Source organism: Vipera berus (assembly GCF_964194415.1).
Source record: "Vipera berus genome assembly, chromosome: 1".
Taxonomy (NCBI): domain Eukaryota; kingdom Metazoa; phylum Chordata; class Lepidosauria; order Squamata; family Viperidae; genus Vipera; species Vipera berus.
In genome coordinates this window covers 123,697,146-123,711,296 of record NC_138202.1, presented here as the reverse complement: position 1 = coordinate 123,711,296, position 14,151 = coordinate 123,697,146, and the positions used below count along the sequence as shown (strand labels likewise).

The following is a 14,151-nucleotide window of genomic DNA, read 5'->3' as shown; positions in this document are numbered from 1 at the left end:
ACATTCTGAGTCTCATGTCCACCTGCATGGTTTTGTCTACCTTGGACCCGTGAAGACTTACACAAAAGTGAAGACGGCAACAATTGCCACAGTCAGTAGTAACTGAAGGGTGATGATGCTGTAAACCTGTTTGTGAAGACAAAAGAGATACAAATTTACAACGAAAAACCAAAACAAAGTTGTGGGTGGCCATTTTCAGAGGCTCCCACAGCAAGCTAGCAAGAACTGGTGCAGGAATGAAAGCCTTTTGCTGAATTATACTGTACAGAATATTTTAATCTTGCCATATCTTTTCTCAGCCTTACAAATTTAGGAGGTGGCTATTTAAACCACTGAACCAAGGACTTGATTCTAGCAAGAAACCAAATTAAATCATCTCCAAAAGATGGCTGATACTTTGTTCACATTAACAGCCCACACATCGCAATTAGCTAATCATAAAATATATAACTATAAAATATCCAGCAATATTAGATCACACAGGTCAGGCCAGTCATATGCTACAAGATTATAAGGATATATAATTTAACTCAGATTACAAGATTTAAAAGGTTTGAAGAACAGAATCTCATAGTGTTTGCCCCCCCTCCCCCCACAGTAGATATTTTGGGAGTTACACATTTTTAGAGAAATCTTCAATATTATGAACACAACAAAATAGTAACAGAAACACACATGATGTAATAAATAAAAGAACTAAAAAGTGCTTTTTGGATTTTGCCATATTTAAGCTTGACTGGGTTTGATGCCAGAGCGGGGGACAAAAGATGGATTCATAATGTTGTGTTGGAATTTTACCAGCCTGACTTCAGCTTTCATCAATTTTTAAATTCTCTATTTTGAACAGAGTAGGGAAGCATTGGTTTGCCACCTAACTAATTTAACTTCACAAAGGTCATCTCTCCAGACCATTCAGGGATCTCTGCATCTAAATAATGTTTTTATCGACTCAATAAAAAGATAAACATAATTTAAAACACTGACCACTTATCTGGTCATTATTAGTAAATTGTCATCTCAACCCCAGACTCACAACAAACAGACCATACAGCCATACGAATCATTCACAATATGAGTAGTACGACCTATTCTTGTAACATTTCTCTTTCAATTAGTAGACTCTCTGATGAATTGCATTGCACTAATTTCTTATTAAATTGAAAGATATTCTTTTGGATCCAGGAAAGCTTCTGCAAATGGAAACATAGCCCAAACAGTGGACTTACACACAAAAAGGCAAGCATTTGCATCAACCCACACAGAGAAATGTTTCATTTCTGAAGGGGCAAAGATGAGAAGACAGGGATATTCATGTAACATCTGTTAACAGTTCCTTAAAACAGTTTCATGTTTGTGGTTTTGTTTTTTTTCCAGATTGCATAGCTCCCTGCCATAGTCTGCATGTGACCCTAAGGAATAAAGATTTAGCTTAAGTTATGTTCTGAAACACCATTTTAATACCAGAATAATTCTGTTTTAAGACATATGGTTGTTAAAAAATGTCTTCACTGATTTCCCCCTTTCCAATTTCTTCTCACTTCAGTGCAGGTTCAGGAAATGTAAAGTTACAGACAAATGGTTGTATGTCTTATTCGTTCCATGGTACCCTGGATTAACACAGAGAGTGAACACCACTTTCATACAAAAAAGACTTTTGATCATGCTCCTCAATGAGTTTGTAAAAGAACTGTCATCACATGAAGGACATTTTAAAGTGTCCCCATTTCATGAAGATACGTATGCACTAAGGGCATTAATATCTGATTTAGGAAATATTCTGTAGCAGGCTGTTGAGGAGAAAGGGCCACATGACAGATTAAAAATAATTGCAAGCCACAAAGGAATACCTGGTGCGTCAATCGGCTGTTTAGTAATAAACAGAGTGGTAGCAGCAAGACACTTAGTAGCATATTTTTTGGAGCAGAAGCAGCAAAATTATTGACTTAACGAAGTACTAGCAGACCACCCAAGGCTGCTTCGTGAGCCGTATGTTGTTCAGGTCTATTGTATAGTTTGCATAAGTATATGTAGAATATAAGGAAGATGACCTGAGGGAAATAAACAGGAGCTACTGCCTAAGCAAAAAGGGCTGAAACATGTTTTAAGTCCAGAATAATGCAGTAACGTTTGAAAGTGCCTCAAACATACACCATTCACTGGTGTATAAAAAGTGGGACAATCAGATTTGTAAGATGCTGTTATTTTAGCCAATCTCAGTAGTTGATTTCCTGCTCTGGCCTATGTCAGGGGGCTGGTATCAGACTTACCTTGCGAATGAAGACTTGCCTAACATTTTTTTCCACCCAATAGGCAATTCGGAAATCCCCTTCTTCCATCTCGCAACTTCTATCACCTATTAAGAGAAGAGGGAAAAGGGCAACATTGATCAACCCTATCAGACAAAATGGCAATTGTAGTTGTGATAGGATGGATCCATATTAGATCTCCTAGGCATGATTGTAGCCATTTATCTGAATGCAAATTATAACAATGACTGAACCAAGTTCTTTTTAAAATAATTTATTATCCACCAATTAGTATTCTGAAAGTTCAATAACAGCCCTCATCTCAATTCCAAACAAAAATATGCATTTAACGCTTCCTGTCTAGTTTGGCCTTCTCTTTAAGAGTCCCAAGTCACAGTTTTCCTGACTTCTGTCCCTTAACCTTCCACAATATTTTCATTTAACATCCCTTTCATGTAAATTGGCTGTGCTGATTGTGTTCTCCCACCTTCAGCTCCAGATCTCTTGTCATCATAGGGGGGTGGAGGACCAAGAGTTTCCATGTTGTCCCTGGCTGATGTACAGCACCTGGAAAAATATGTGAAGTTTAAGACGCTTAAAACAAATAGACGCGCACACGCAAAAATGTACAAACACACACAGGATATGAAACATAGACTAAATTCATGTTCAAAATCCAGTTGCTTTCTTCCTATAAAATGCTATGTCCATACAAATAATAATTATTTTTACACCTTAAAGCAATGGTATGTGTCAAGGTAATGGCTGGAGTTCCACAACTACCTTTACTTTTAAGGCAGGGGTAGGCAACCTTGGCTCTTTTATGACTCGTGGACTTCAACTCCCAGAATTACTGAGTCAGCTGACTCAGTCCACGAGCCATAAAAGAGCCAAGGTTGCCGACGCCTGGTCTAAGGTAACTTGTTGTCCAAGCCTAGAGCTAACTGCTAAGAATGAAGGTAGAGTCCTTTTCTGCAATATTTAATGTAAATTAACAATGTTAGTATAGGTAGGACTTCTGGTTTGCTGCGTGGCCACCATGGACAGCTGGGAGACTTGCTCTCTCTCCCCTGTTCAGTTTCGCATCACTGGGGCCCCCTGAAAAGGTCCGAAAGTTGCCCTGAAGAGGCGACCAGCAAGGAGGGGTGTTTGCTGGATCGCGGGAGAGCCGCAACTCTCCCATTAGACTTGGCGATCCCTCCAAACCGGCGGACAAAAGTACTGGCCATTATGGCTCATCCCTAGGCTGCGAACAGCCGAAGTCACATTTTCCACCAGGCAACTCTTAAAGCAGCGCAGAAGAGACTGGGCAAGATCTACCTCTTTTACACCCTAATTATTTTCTGTACCTCCTTAAGCTGCTAAGCATTTCCCCCCCTGTGGAGATGGAAAAGAGATTTTAGCTCTCCCTCCAGAAAGAAAGATCAACTACCCAGGGGTGTTTAAAACACAGATGTATGAATACTAACATTGAAATATTGAGTTCCTTAAATGTTATGGACCTTCACTCCTTCCGACGTGATCTGAAGACTCACTTATTCGAACAAGCCGGCCTGGCCTGATGGGGGATGGGTTGGGATTTTACTGCTCTTTTTAATATATGTATTTATTGTTTTAGCTTGGGCATTGTGTTTAATTCTTTTTTAACTTTTGTATTTTTGTATTTTTATATGTTTGCCCTGTTCACCGCCCTGAGTCCTTCGGGAGAAGGGTGGTATATAAATAAAATTATTATTATTATTATTATTATTAAGATGTATACATGTTAAAAATGATAGAATGTAACTAATATACTTGGATGTAGTGACATGAGAAGATGTATTCAATGTTGAAACGGAAGAAATTTTGGTTTTTAATATGTGGAAACTATAAATGAGAAACAAGATTATATTGTCCTCCTCCTCTTTCTCCTCCTTGCAATTGGTATTCTAATGACTACTATTCTAATATTGTACTACTAATATTGATATGGAAATAAGATAAATAAGAAGTGTATTACATTACTAGGTATTGGAGAAAATTGTGTAAAGGGAAAGGAGGTTATTTAGCAATATGAAAATGAGAAATTCTAAATGTTTAATTTTAATATCAATGTAAAATTAAAGTTAGAAAAATATATGTGTTTGATGTTTTAAAGATGGAATGTTAAAATATAAAATATACTAAAGTATTGATAAATATAAGAAAACTATTAAATGACTGATGGATAGCAATGAGAAGTATTTTAATTTAGATAAGAGATAGTATGTATTAAAGGAAAAAAGAGAGAGGAAATATTGGTTACAACAATTTGGAGATTTGTAATAATATGTATTTGTCTGAAATGGAACTATTGTAACCCAGACACCACGTTGCTTTTTAAAGATATTATTGTAATATTGCAAAACTAATTAAAAAAATAAAAAAATAAAAATAAAATAACTTTGGAACTCAAAGGGAAATTTTAAAAGGTAAGAGGCAACACCATGTGGTGAAATTTGGTATTTTAATCTGTTATTCTTTAGGGGCCTGGTTGACAGCCCAGGGAAATAGATAAGACACATAACTTTGAAAATTTTGAAACAACTGTGAAAGATTCTGTGTTCCTTACCCAGAAAAAAAACCTTTTTCTTTCTTTTGGATTACCTAAGTGTAAAGCCTTTAGCTTAAAACACCAATATGGAAGAAGACCAGGAATAAAATTTCCTTATGGATAAAGATCAACAAATTCTCTCTATGTTGAAAACAATTCAAACTCTTATCACAGCCAACAAAAAACTAAGAGGCTATGGAAAGGAACAAGAAGGCAGCTCAGATATGAAAGCCCAAACTTTGACCATAAATAAGAATCATCTATACAAAATACAATAGAAAAAATGAAATATTTAAATACCACGACAGAAGAATCAACTATTCAACAAATATTGACATTTGAAAATTCAGAAAAGACACTGAAAACTTGGAAAAAGGAAAAGGTTTCCTATACAAATCAGAAGGAATTAGAGGATCTAGAACAATTCAGAACCCGACATCAATATGGAAGAATAAAGAGACGACCCACCAGATCTACAAGTCCTCTCAAAAAATTGGTGATCGGATGGTTTCGCCAACATCAATTAATATATACATGGCATTACAAGGAGATTGGTTTGATGACCCAAAAACAAGGACATGGAAGACGATTTGGCAAAGCAAAAAAGCTAGAATAAGACTGAAGAAGAATGGAGTTTCGACCATCTTACTGAAATCTAAAACAGAATATATTTAAATAGATAAGATGTGCATGTTGAACACAAGACTTTGTTATGAACTGAGATAAAGAAAAGTTTTTGGTCATTAAAACTTAGCAGTATAAATACTAATAGCTAAATTTGAATATTCATTTGTGCATAAAGGTCACGTAAAGGTGAACAGGATGTACATAAGCTAAAAACCTATGGATGAAAGTAATAAACAGGTCTATATGGAACGTCAAAAACAAAAATTATTAGTTTAAGCAAGATAGCAGATACAAAGAGGAAGAGAGGGGAAGCATTAAATACTGGAATAAAAAGAAATTTTGATTACTACTTAAAAAAATTGAAAACTAGCAAAAAGGAAGGATATCATATTGTATTCTTAATTTGTTGACATAGAGGGTGAGAAGTTAAATAGACAGGATGTATATTTTGAATATTAGATTTTGTGAGGAATGGTGATAGATGAATTGGGAGTATATTAAAAATCTTGGTAATGATAAATATCAAACGTTAATTCTAAATGTTAGTGGAAATTAAAACTGGAAAAATCTATTAGGTCATTGATTGCCTAAAAGATTGTATGCTAAAACAACTAGAATATATATAAACTAAAAACTATTGATATATATATATAAGAAAATTATTTTCCATGTGATTGATAGGATAAAACTTTTTAAATTTACAAACAGATAGTATATATGAAGGGAAAAAGAGAGGAAATGTTTATGGTAGCAATTTGAAATCCGTACTAATGATATCTGTATGTAATTGAATTACTACTACCCAGCTACCACATTGCTTTTCAAATTGTGAATGTAATATTAGAAAATCAATAAAATTTGTAAAAAACAAAACAAAACCAATGTCAGTACAGGTGGTCTTTGACTTACGATCTCAACTGAGCCCAAAATTTCTGTTGTTAAGTGAAACATTTCTTAAGTGAGTTTTGCTCCATCGGATGACCTTTCTTGCCTCAGTTGTTAAGTGAATCACTGCAGTTGTTAAGTCAGTAATACACTTGTTAAGTGAATCTGGTTTTCCCGTTGACTTGGCTCATCAGAAAGTCACAAAAGGGGATCACGTGTCCCTGGGACACTGCAAGACTCATAGATACGAGTCAGCTGCCAAGCATGTGAATTTTGATCATGTGACCATGGGGATGCTGCAACGATCGTGTGAAAAATGGTCATAAGTCACTTTTTTCAGTGCCATTGTAACTTCGAATGGACACTAAATGAACTGCTTGCTAAGTTGAGGACTGCCTACATTGCTATTCCAATGCAGTCCAAGAAGGCATACCAAGCATAAATACTGTAGTAAGGCAAAATGGATCCAATGCAGTGTCAGACTCTCAGAAGTGAGAAAGGGGGAGGTTTCTGATCCCTTTAATCAACGTTGTCATGGTTCCAACAGATGAAACTCTTCAAAGAACTTTGAGGCATTGTTTACCTTAAAGAATCTTTATTCGAGCAGCATGGCATCGGCACGTACATAAGCGAAACCAAAATCTGAATTCCCCTCCCCTTTAGCACATAGTATCAAACACAATAAGGGACGCGGTGGCTCAGTGGGTTAGGACGCTGAGCTTGTCGATCAGATGGTCGGCAGTTTGGCGGGTCGAATCCCGAGTGCCGCGTAACAGAGTGAGTGCCTGTTACTCGTCCCAGCTTCTGCCAACCTAGCAGTTCGAAAGCACGTAAAAATGCAAGTAGAAAAATAGGGACCACCACGGTGGGAAGGTAACAGCGTTCCGTGCGCCTTTGGCATCTAGTCATGCCGGCCACATGACCACGGAGATGTCCTTGGACAAGCGCTGGCTCTTCGGCTTTGAAACGGAGATGAGCACCGGCCCCTAGAGTCGGAAACGACTAGCACGCATGTGCGGGGGAACCTTTACCTTTACCTTTACCTTATCAAACACAATTCCCTCCTCTAATTAACAGTCATAAATCACAATTCTCCAATTAGTTTGAAATGCAGGCTTTCCCTCCAGGTCTCCAAGCCGCCATTTCTTCTCATCTCTTATTTCAAAAACCCTGAGTTCACACACTATTACAATATTGTTGTGTCTAACCAAATCCCAACACCTCACACACACCCCAGTATCATCTAATACTACCTCTAATTCTAAGAGTAAAGATATAAGGAAGAAAAAGGCTGCATCTCCATATATGTTGTCAAAGCAAGAACATCTGATGTTAGCAGTGTTGACAGTTGTGTTTTGGCGGGTACCCACTGACCACGGGGAGGAGGTTGCCCTTCTCTAAGTGTAGTTGATTTCCATTGTCATCAGCCAAAGCCAACACTGCCAATAGAGCAGAATGCAAGAGGTGAAGCTGAGTATATGGAGGGCTTCAGGTCATTCATCAGTGTTAAGAGGCAGCTGGAGCAGGGATTCTTACCATTCCTTTTGTTACGGAACAAATCAAATTAGGGAAAAAAAGAGCAAAAGATTGGACAATCATGAAATATCGTATCAAAAATTGTTTGCCTCCAGCAGCAATTGTTCTTTTTCAACACTAACTGCTAGAAAAAGATTTTTTTTTCTAGAGTTACAGGAAAGGGGAGCAACAGTTATCAATCGTAAATTATTCAAAGCACAGACACTGACTTTCTCAACATCTTCAGTATCCTTAATTTTTCTGAAAGACCAATTAAACAGAATATTAATATACAAGAGTCATTTTATTTTGGTTTCCCTGTTATTTTTCTTATTATAAGCAATTTGTCATGTGATTCTGCTTTCATATCTCATACAAGGGTGACATTACCAAAAGTTAAGAGTTATAACCAAATAATAGAAAGAGGACTCTATTTTGGTAAATTTTAATGAAGCATACTTTTTAATTTTCTTTTACATTGCTGCTACCTTTTATATTGTTAAGGTTTTAAAATTAATTTATGCAAAGCATTTTTTAAAAAGAAATAGATGCTAAAATGTTACATATAAGTTTGGAGCATTTTTGCAGTAGCAATAATGGACAATATGGTAGTTCCTGTACAGAGCCATGATGGCGCAGTGGTTATAATGCAGTATTGCAGGCTAATCCTGCCGACTGCCAGCAGTTCAATTCTCACCAGCTCATGGTTGACTCAGCCTTCCATCCTTCCGAGGTTGGTAAAACAAGGACCCAAATTGTTGGGGGAAATAAGCTGACTCTGTAAACCACTTAGAGAGGGCTGTAAAGCACTTTGAAACGGTATATAAGTCTAAGTGCTATTGCTATTCACCATTGTATTCAAAGCTCTCAGATTCAACCCTTGGCATCTTCAAGCAAGGTAAAAAGACACTAATGTGGGGCCCTAGAGAGCTGCTGTCTCCACTATTTAAATTAATTTTTTATACAGTTTTAACATATTATGATAGGCATTTCCATAGGAATCATTTCAAAAACACATTAAATGATATTGCTTATTTTTCTGGTAAGCAGAACTTCCCAGGAATTAAGATAAAGAAAAAGGAAGGAACAACTCAACAGGCACTACTGTTATCCTAAGATATCTATTTGATGGTGTTGAACTATTAGGGATGGAGTCTGTCCTGTCCTGCTACTCATTGTTAATTGGTTCCAGGACACGCAATGAACACCAAAAACGATGAGTATCAAAACAAATTTTCCCCATAAGGAATAAGGTAGTGAATTACAAAGCAACCAACACTGACAAGTTCTAGCTGGTGCATTGAATACCAGCACGAGTACCAGCACAAAATGTTCACATCAAAATACGTTTTGATGAGTACCAAATTCAAAGCAGTTGAGAACCACGGTACGCTGTATGCAAGTATAGCTAGCTTTTTTACTGATGTGATTAATATTTCAAATAGCTTCATTAAAACACATAACATCTGAGAACAGAATTTCAATAGAAAAAAAATAATTCCAAGCAGCAAGCTGAACCAAAACCTAATACTGTATTTGGCCGTTTAAACTACATACCTCCGGCAAATAGTTTGCAAGAAATAAAAATAATGGCTAAGAGATGGTAAATTTTGAGTTTGACCTTTGCTTGCAAAAATAAGCAGAGGAGACTGTTTGCTTAGAATGACAACCAACAGAACTTTTGCAATCATTAACATTTTTGACAATATTTTATTTCATGTCTGTCCGCAAAATTGGCATATGACAAAATAAAACTTCCGATTATGAGATTTAGTTTGTAATTGGTTGCTAAGTAGAAATTTGAACTAGACAATGAGCTGAGGCAGACAGGTATATATAAGAAATATGGAACTGAGAATCGAAGAGAATATTTTTAGACTCAGAATTTTGATCAGTGCAAAAACATTACAAGTCTCTTCATATAAAAGGCCATTCCCAAAATTCTCCCGGTGTTGAGAGCAGGGTGTTGGGTTTGTTTATATTACTAGATAAGTCAGAAACCATTGTCAATTGCTTTAAGATTGATCAACAGGTTACCAACTATTTTCTGCCTATCCCTAAAAGGAATCACTGCTGCATAATGCAAATGTATGTATCCCACCAACTGGCATTATGTATTTAATATGTTCATCCCACCAATTCTCTACAGAATTCTAAAAGGTTTGCAATAAACAGCAATTTAAAAGATTGCTGTGCAAATATGATGCAGAATGTGCATGTGTGATGGTAAGAGAAAAAAATAGATATAAAAGTCTCTATGGAGAGCACATTTGGAAGCTATTAATCAGTTAGAAACAAGTAGGTTAGTGTTCAATTAGAAATGAAGAGAAAGAAGAACAGGCCAGTTAAATAAATATGAGTATCACAGCTTTAATCGGTACATTCATTTATTTTCAGTTCTTTGTGGCCTATTTTCTGCTTGCCATAAAAAGATGAAGTCACAGACAATTAAGGAACACTCCCCACCCCCCACTTGGATGCTTCTAACTACATTTTAAGGAAGCAGAACTAAACATGAAGCTTATGCACACATTTTAGACTTTTTGGGGGTAACAACTCCTTTAAATATAAGATTGAAGCCAGTAAACTATACTTCCTGAAGCTGACTGCACGAGAAAGTGTCATCGGAAAGATCTCTGTTCTAAAATCCACGGCTGTGATTTTATCACAAATGCGGGACTTTCCAGACTTGCATCATCAGTATTTCTTGGCAATTATAAGAGTGTGCAACATCTATTTCTACTGCTGTCAATTTCCAAACCATTCACACGTAGCCCCAAGTCTCCCTCCCCCAAGCGGAAACCAACTCTATAGAAATGCAGATGTAAACCATTCAGGAAGGATGAAGCTAAGAAGACTTCAGACTTGTAAAATCTACATACCCCTGCCCCAGGGAGGTGGGCTGGGACAGACAACCAGCAAGAATCCTAGAGTGGCACACCTAGGCTCAGGACATAATACTGACAAAGGAAATACAAAGCTTGAAACAGGAAATAACTCCAGACAATAGAGTCCAGGGGGTATAAAAACCCACTACCCACATGTGCTCAGCCCTTCTTTTCCTGTTGGATCCATCTTTCTGTCTGCCTTTCCTCTGCAATAAACTACAACCTTCTTCCCAAAGCAGTTGCCATGTTTATTCCCCGCTTGGAGGAACCATGATGGAGACTTTTCTTCCTACAATATATTCATTTTTATCTATTAATCAGTGGAAGAACTTTTCTCCAGAAGTTGCGGATGTTCCAATACTGTAGGTTTTAAGAAGAGATTGTCTGAAATGTTGTAGGGTTTCCTGCTTGAGTAGAGGGTTGGTCTAGGTCCCTTCCAACTTCATTATCCTGTTATACTTTCTAAAAACATCTAGAAATCCAGAATAAAATTACTGTAATGTATGAAAAACTTCTGTCTGGAAAAAAGAAACTATACTGTATTGCTTACATCAAATGAACCAATGTTGCATTTTAAGCTTCAGATCTCTAATAAAAATATATAGGTATATAACAAAAGTCAGATTCACTAAGGAAACAGGCCTATCACCTGTATAATTCATATTTATCTGGGGTAAAGATTATAAACTTCATTAAAAGAAGCTATCAAAGTATCAGTTTCAAACATCTTCTGATAAAACATTTCAAAGTTAGGGTCTAAAATCCGTTGGCACTTTATAATCTTCTACAGAGAACCATCTATTTAGCCTCTGGGTTCTACCCTTCCTTGTGTTGTTGAGAGGGGATTCAACGACTTTGTGTTTCTTTATCCCAGCAGTCCCTGAGCCAATTTAATGCAAGTCTAACAAGACTAAGACTGACCTAATTTTTATTTTTTTTATTTTTTGCTACTTCAGCACATCTAGCTCTGATAACCAGTGGTTAACCTGAAATTTTACCATACTGTCCCTCCAGTTGGTTCTCTTTCCTTTCTTCCCTCACTCTCTTTCTTAGCCCCTCCCTTTCTTTGCCCAAATCCAACATCTGTTACAGAGGGAAAGATGGGATGCCTTTTGAGTGAAAGCCTCTCCATCACTGTTTAAAGTCGTAGTTTTTTTTTAAAAAAAAAACATCGGTCTGGTCCTTCCTTCCTGCTTTATTCAACATCTTGCCAGCCAGGTCAAAAGAATCAGACTGCACCGCGAGAAAAAGCGACGGAGCCCAATACTGAGCCCACCTAGGCCCCCAATTCAAGTTGCATCCGTTACACGGGGCCACCTCTACCCCGCTCCGCAGGATAAGTTATGTACCGGCGGAGTTTCTCCCCCACCACCCCACCACCCCCAGTCTAATTAGGAGAATCGCGCACGAGCACCGAGTACGGTCTGTTTACCTGGGAAGCTCGAGTAACGAAGCCTTAGTTGCTACCCCCGTGGAATCGAAACTGATCTAACCCCTCGGGCCGTTCTCGAATCCCAGATAAGTTCCCACTAAAGAGTCAGCCCTCCCCGCCTAGCGAAGCCCTACATTGCGGAAAGGTTCCCATCCTTCTCCTCCTAGGCAGAGCCTTTGTTCGGACGATTACGGCAAGCCTACAGACGCTTGTGCTCCAGAATCCTTACCCTTCCTCCAGGCCTCCTCGGGAGCTCTTTCCAAACTCACGTTTCTAAGAAATTGCCGCCGATCGTAGATTGGTGGAATTCAGACAACCAGGGAGGGGAAGGAAAAAAAACACCCGCCCGTGTGGGGAACCCCCGTTCAAGTGACTTTTTCATCAACTTCCTATTGTTTTGGAGGACAGAAAAAAAAGAGAAAAACCCCGAGATGCAACTCCAGTGCCTCTAAGAGGCGAACGTAATGATTGCAAGCTCCGGTTCAATACGGTTCCGGAACGTGAACTGTGTAGTACCTAGTTTTTAGGCCTGGCTCCCAGATTCTGTGCAGTCTTGAGCACAAGAGATTTTTAGGACTCTTGAGATATTTTGGCTTAAGCTTCCAAATGGCTCAAATCCAAAGACAGTGTAAGTAAAGCAGAACTATTGCAACAACTGTTAAACCTGGTTGTTTGCTCAGTTTCTTCCTTCAAATCATTCATTGCCAATCTAGGTCTATTTTAGTATCTTAAATCAGAATTGTTATATGTGTTTCTGATAGGCTTATCTGTATGTGTGGTGGGTCGTTCCTGCAAAGCACTTATGATATTCCCTAGTTTGGTCATTAAATGTTTGCAAGGAGAAAAGCAAGGTCATTGAATACCAAAATCTCAATGAACTACATATATGCTTACACCATCTTTTGATATCATAAGCCTAAGTGATGAAGTACTTCAAGTATCCATATATCTTAGTATTTACATTCTATTACAAGGAAGTGTAGATGGGGTTTTCTCTTAGTCTATCCCCACAAACAACTACAGTATACATCTATACTGTATAGGAAGGAGTTAGCTAGGCACCAGTGCCTTCCTGATGTATTGACAGGGTTTGTCCAGTCTGAAGCCTTTTGATCAAGACAGAATGATTGGACCAAGTGGTGGTGATGAAGTTATATAAATCTCAATCTTCCAAATTCTAGTTTAAACATCTTAAAAGCCAGGTTACGAATCAAGTGGAAAGGGTAAAAAGTTAATGTGTTGCTTTGTAAAATGGTTTAATATAAACTTAACATACTTAAGGAAGGAAGGAAGGAGAGAGGGAGGGAGGGAGGGAATCTGGCCAAAACAGCATTTTCCAGTAAAAAAAGGAGCTAACCATGCTCACCACCTAAACAATGCTAGAATCATAGGTGAAGGGGGTTGGACTAGATGACCTCCAAGGTCCCTTCTGTGGAAAATAACGAAGTAGTGAGGAAATTTAAAAATAAAAATATATATGCTTTTAGTATTATCATGTAATCATATTTTATATTTTATAATAATCATTTTATAATCAATTGCCTGAGTAGATGCTTTGAGTATATGGGGAAAAATACAAGCCTCAAGTGGAGGAGGGGGAGAACAGGAGTTAACATGGGGCCCAATGTGAGTCACCATCTAGGAATTGTTTTTAAGTACCTTCTGGTGCCTGGTACCCCTGGCAGGTGTAGAAGATGGGAGACATCTCTCCTATAGAAACAGGATGGTAGGGGAGGGATCTTATTAGTATAATGTAAGCAAACAGGGGCAGAGATAATGTATTCTGTTTAGGCGCTTCTGATAGATTGTAACCTCCAAAGCCTAAGCCAATGGGGCCATGGGGGAGGGAATGGGGCGTCGCGATAGGATGTATAATAATATGTGATTTTGGAATTTGGGGTGTGGTTCAGTGCTTGGCTGCATTGTTTGCCTTCCTGAATCCACCACGCTTTGCAAACTGTTATTTTTTTAGACTTTGTTGTGAAG

At 37.8% G+C, this 14,151-nt stretch overlaps 1 protein-coding gene across 3 annotated transcripts in view; it reads right to left on the bottom strand.

The window, feature by feature from the left end:
- The window catches only part of LOC308679545 (protein lifeguard 3-like), a 27,640-nt gene extending 13,489 nt beyond the window's left edge, over positions 1-14,151 (bottom strand). For 2 of the 3 annotated variants that reach the window (XR_014028800.1, XM_081346766.1), the window contains exons 1-4: positions 12,395-12,594; positions 2,734-2,813; positions 2,268-2,353; positions 62-126 (exon numbers count right to left, since the gene is read on the bottom strand). Coding sequence is in view for 2 of the 3 variants with exons in the window: in XM_081346766.1 (XP_081202892.1) it covers positions 62-126; positions 2,268-2,353; positions 2,734-2,788 (206 nt within the window). In the remaining variant the exon portion in view is untranslated. Of the gene's footprint in view, positions 1-61; positions 127-2,267; positions 2,354-2,733; positions 2,814-12,394; positions 12,595-13,824 lie in introns of those variants that run through there. The other variant, XM_081346767.1, reaches the window with a different exon arrangement.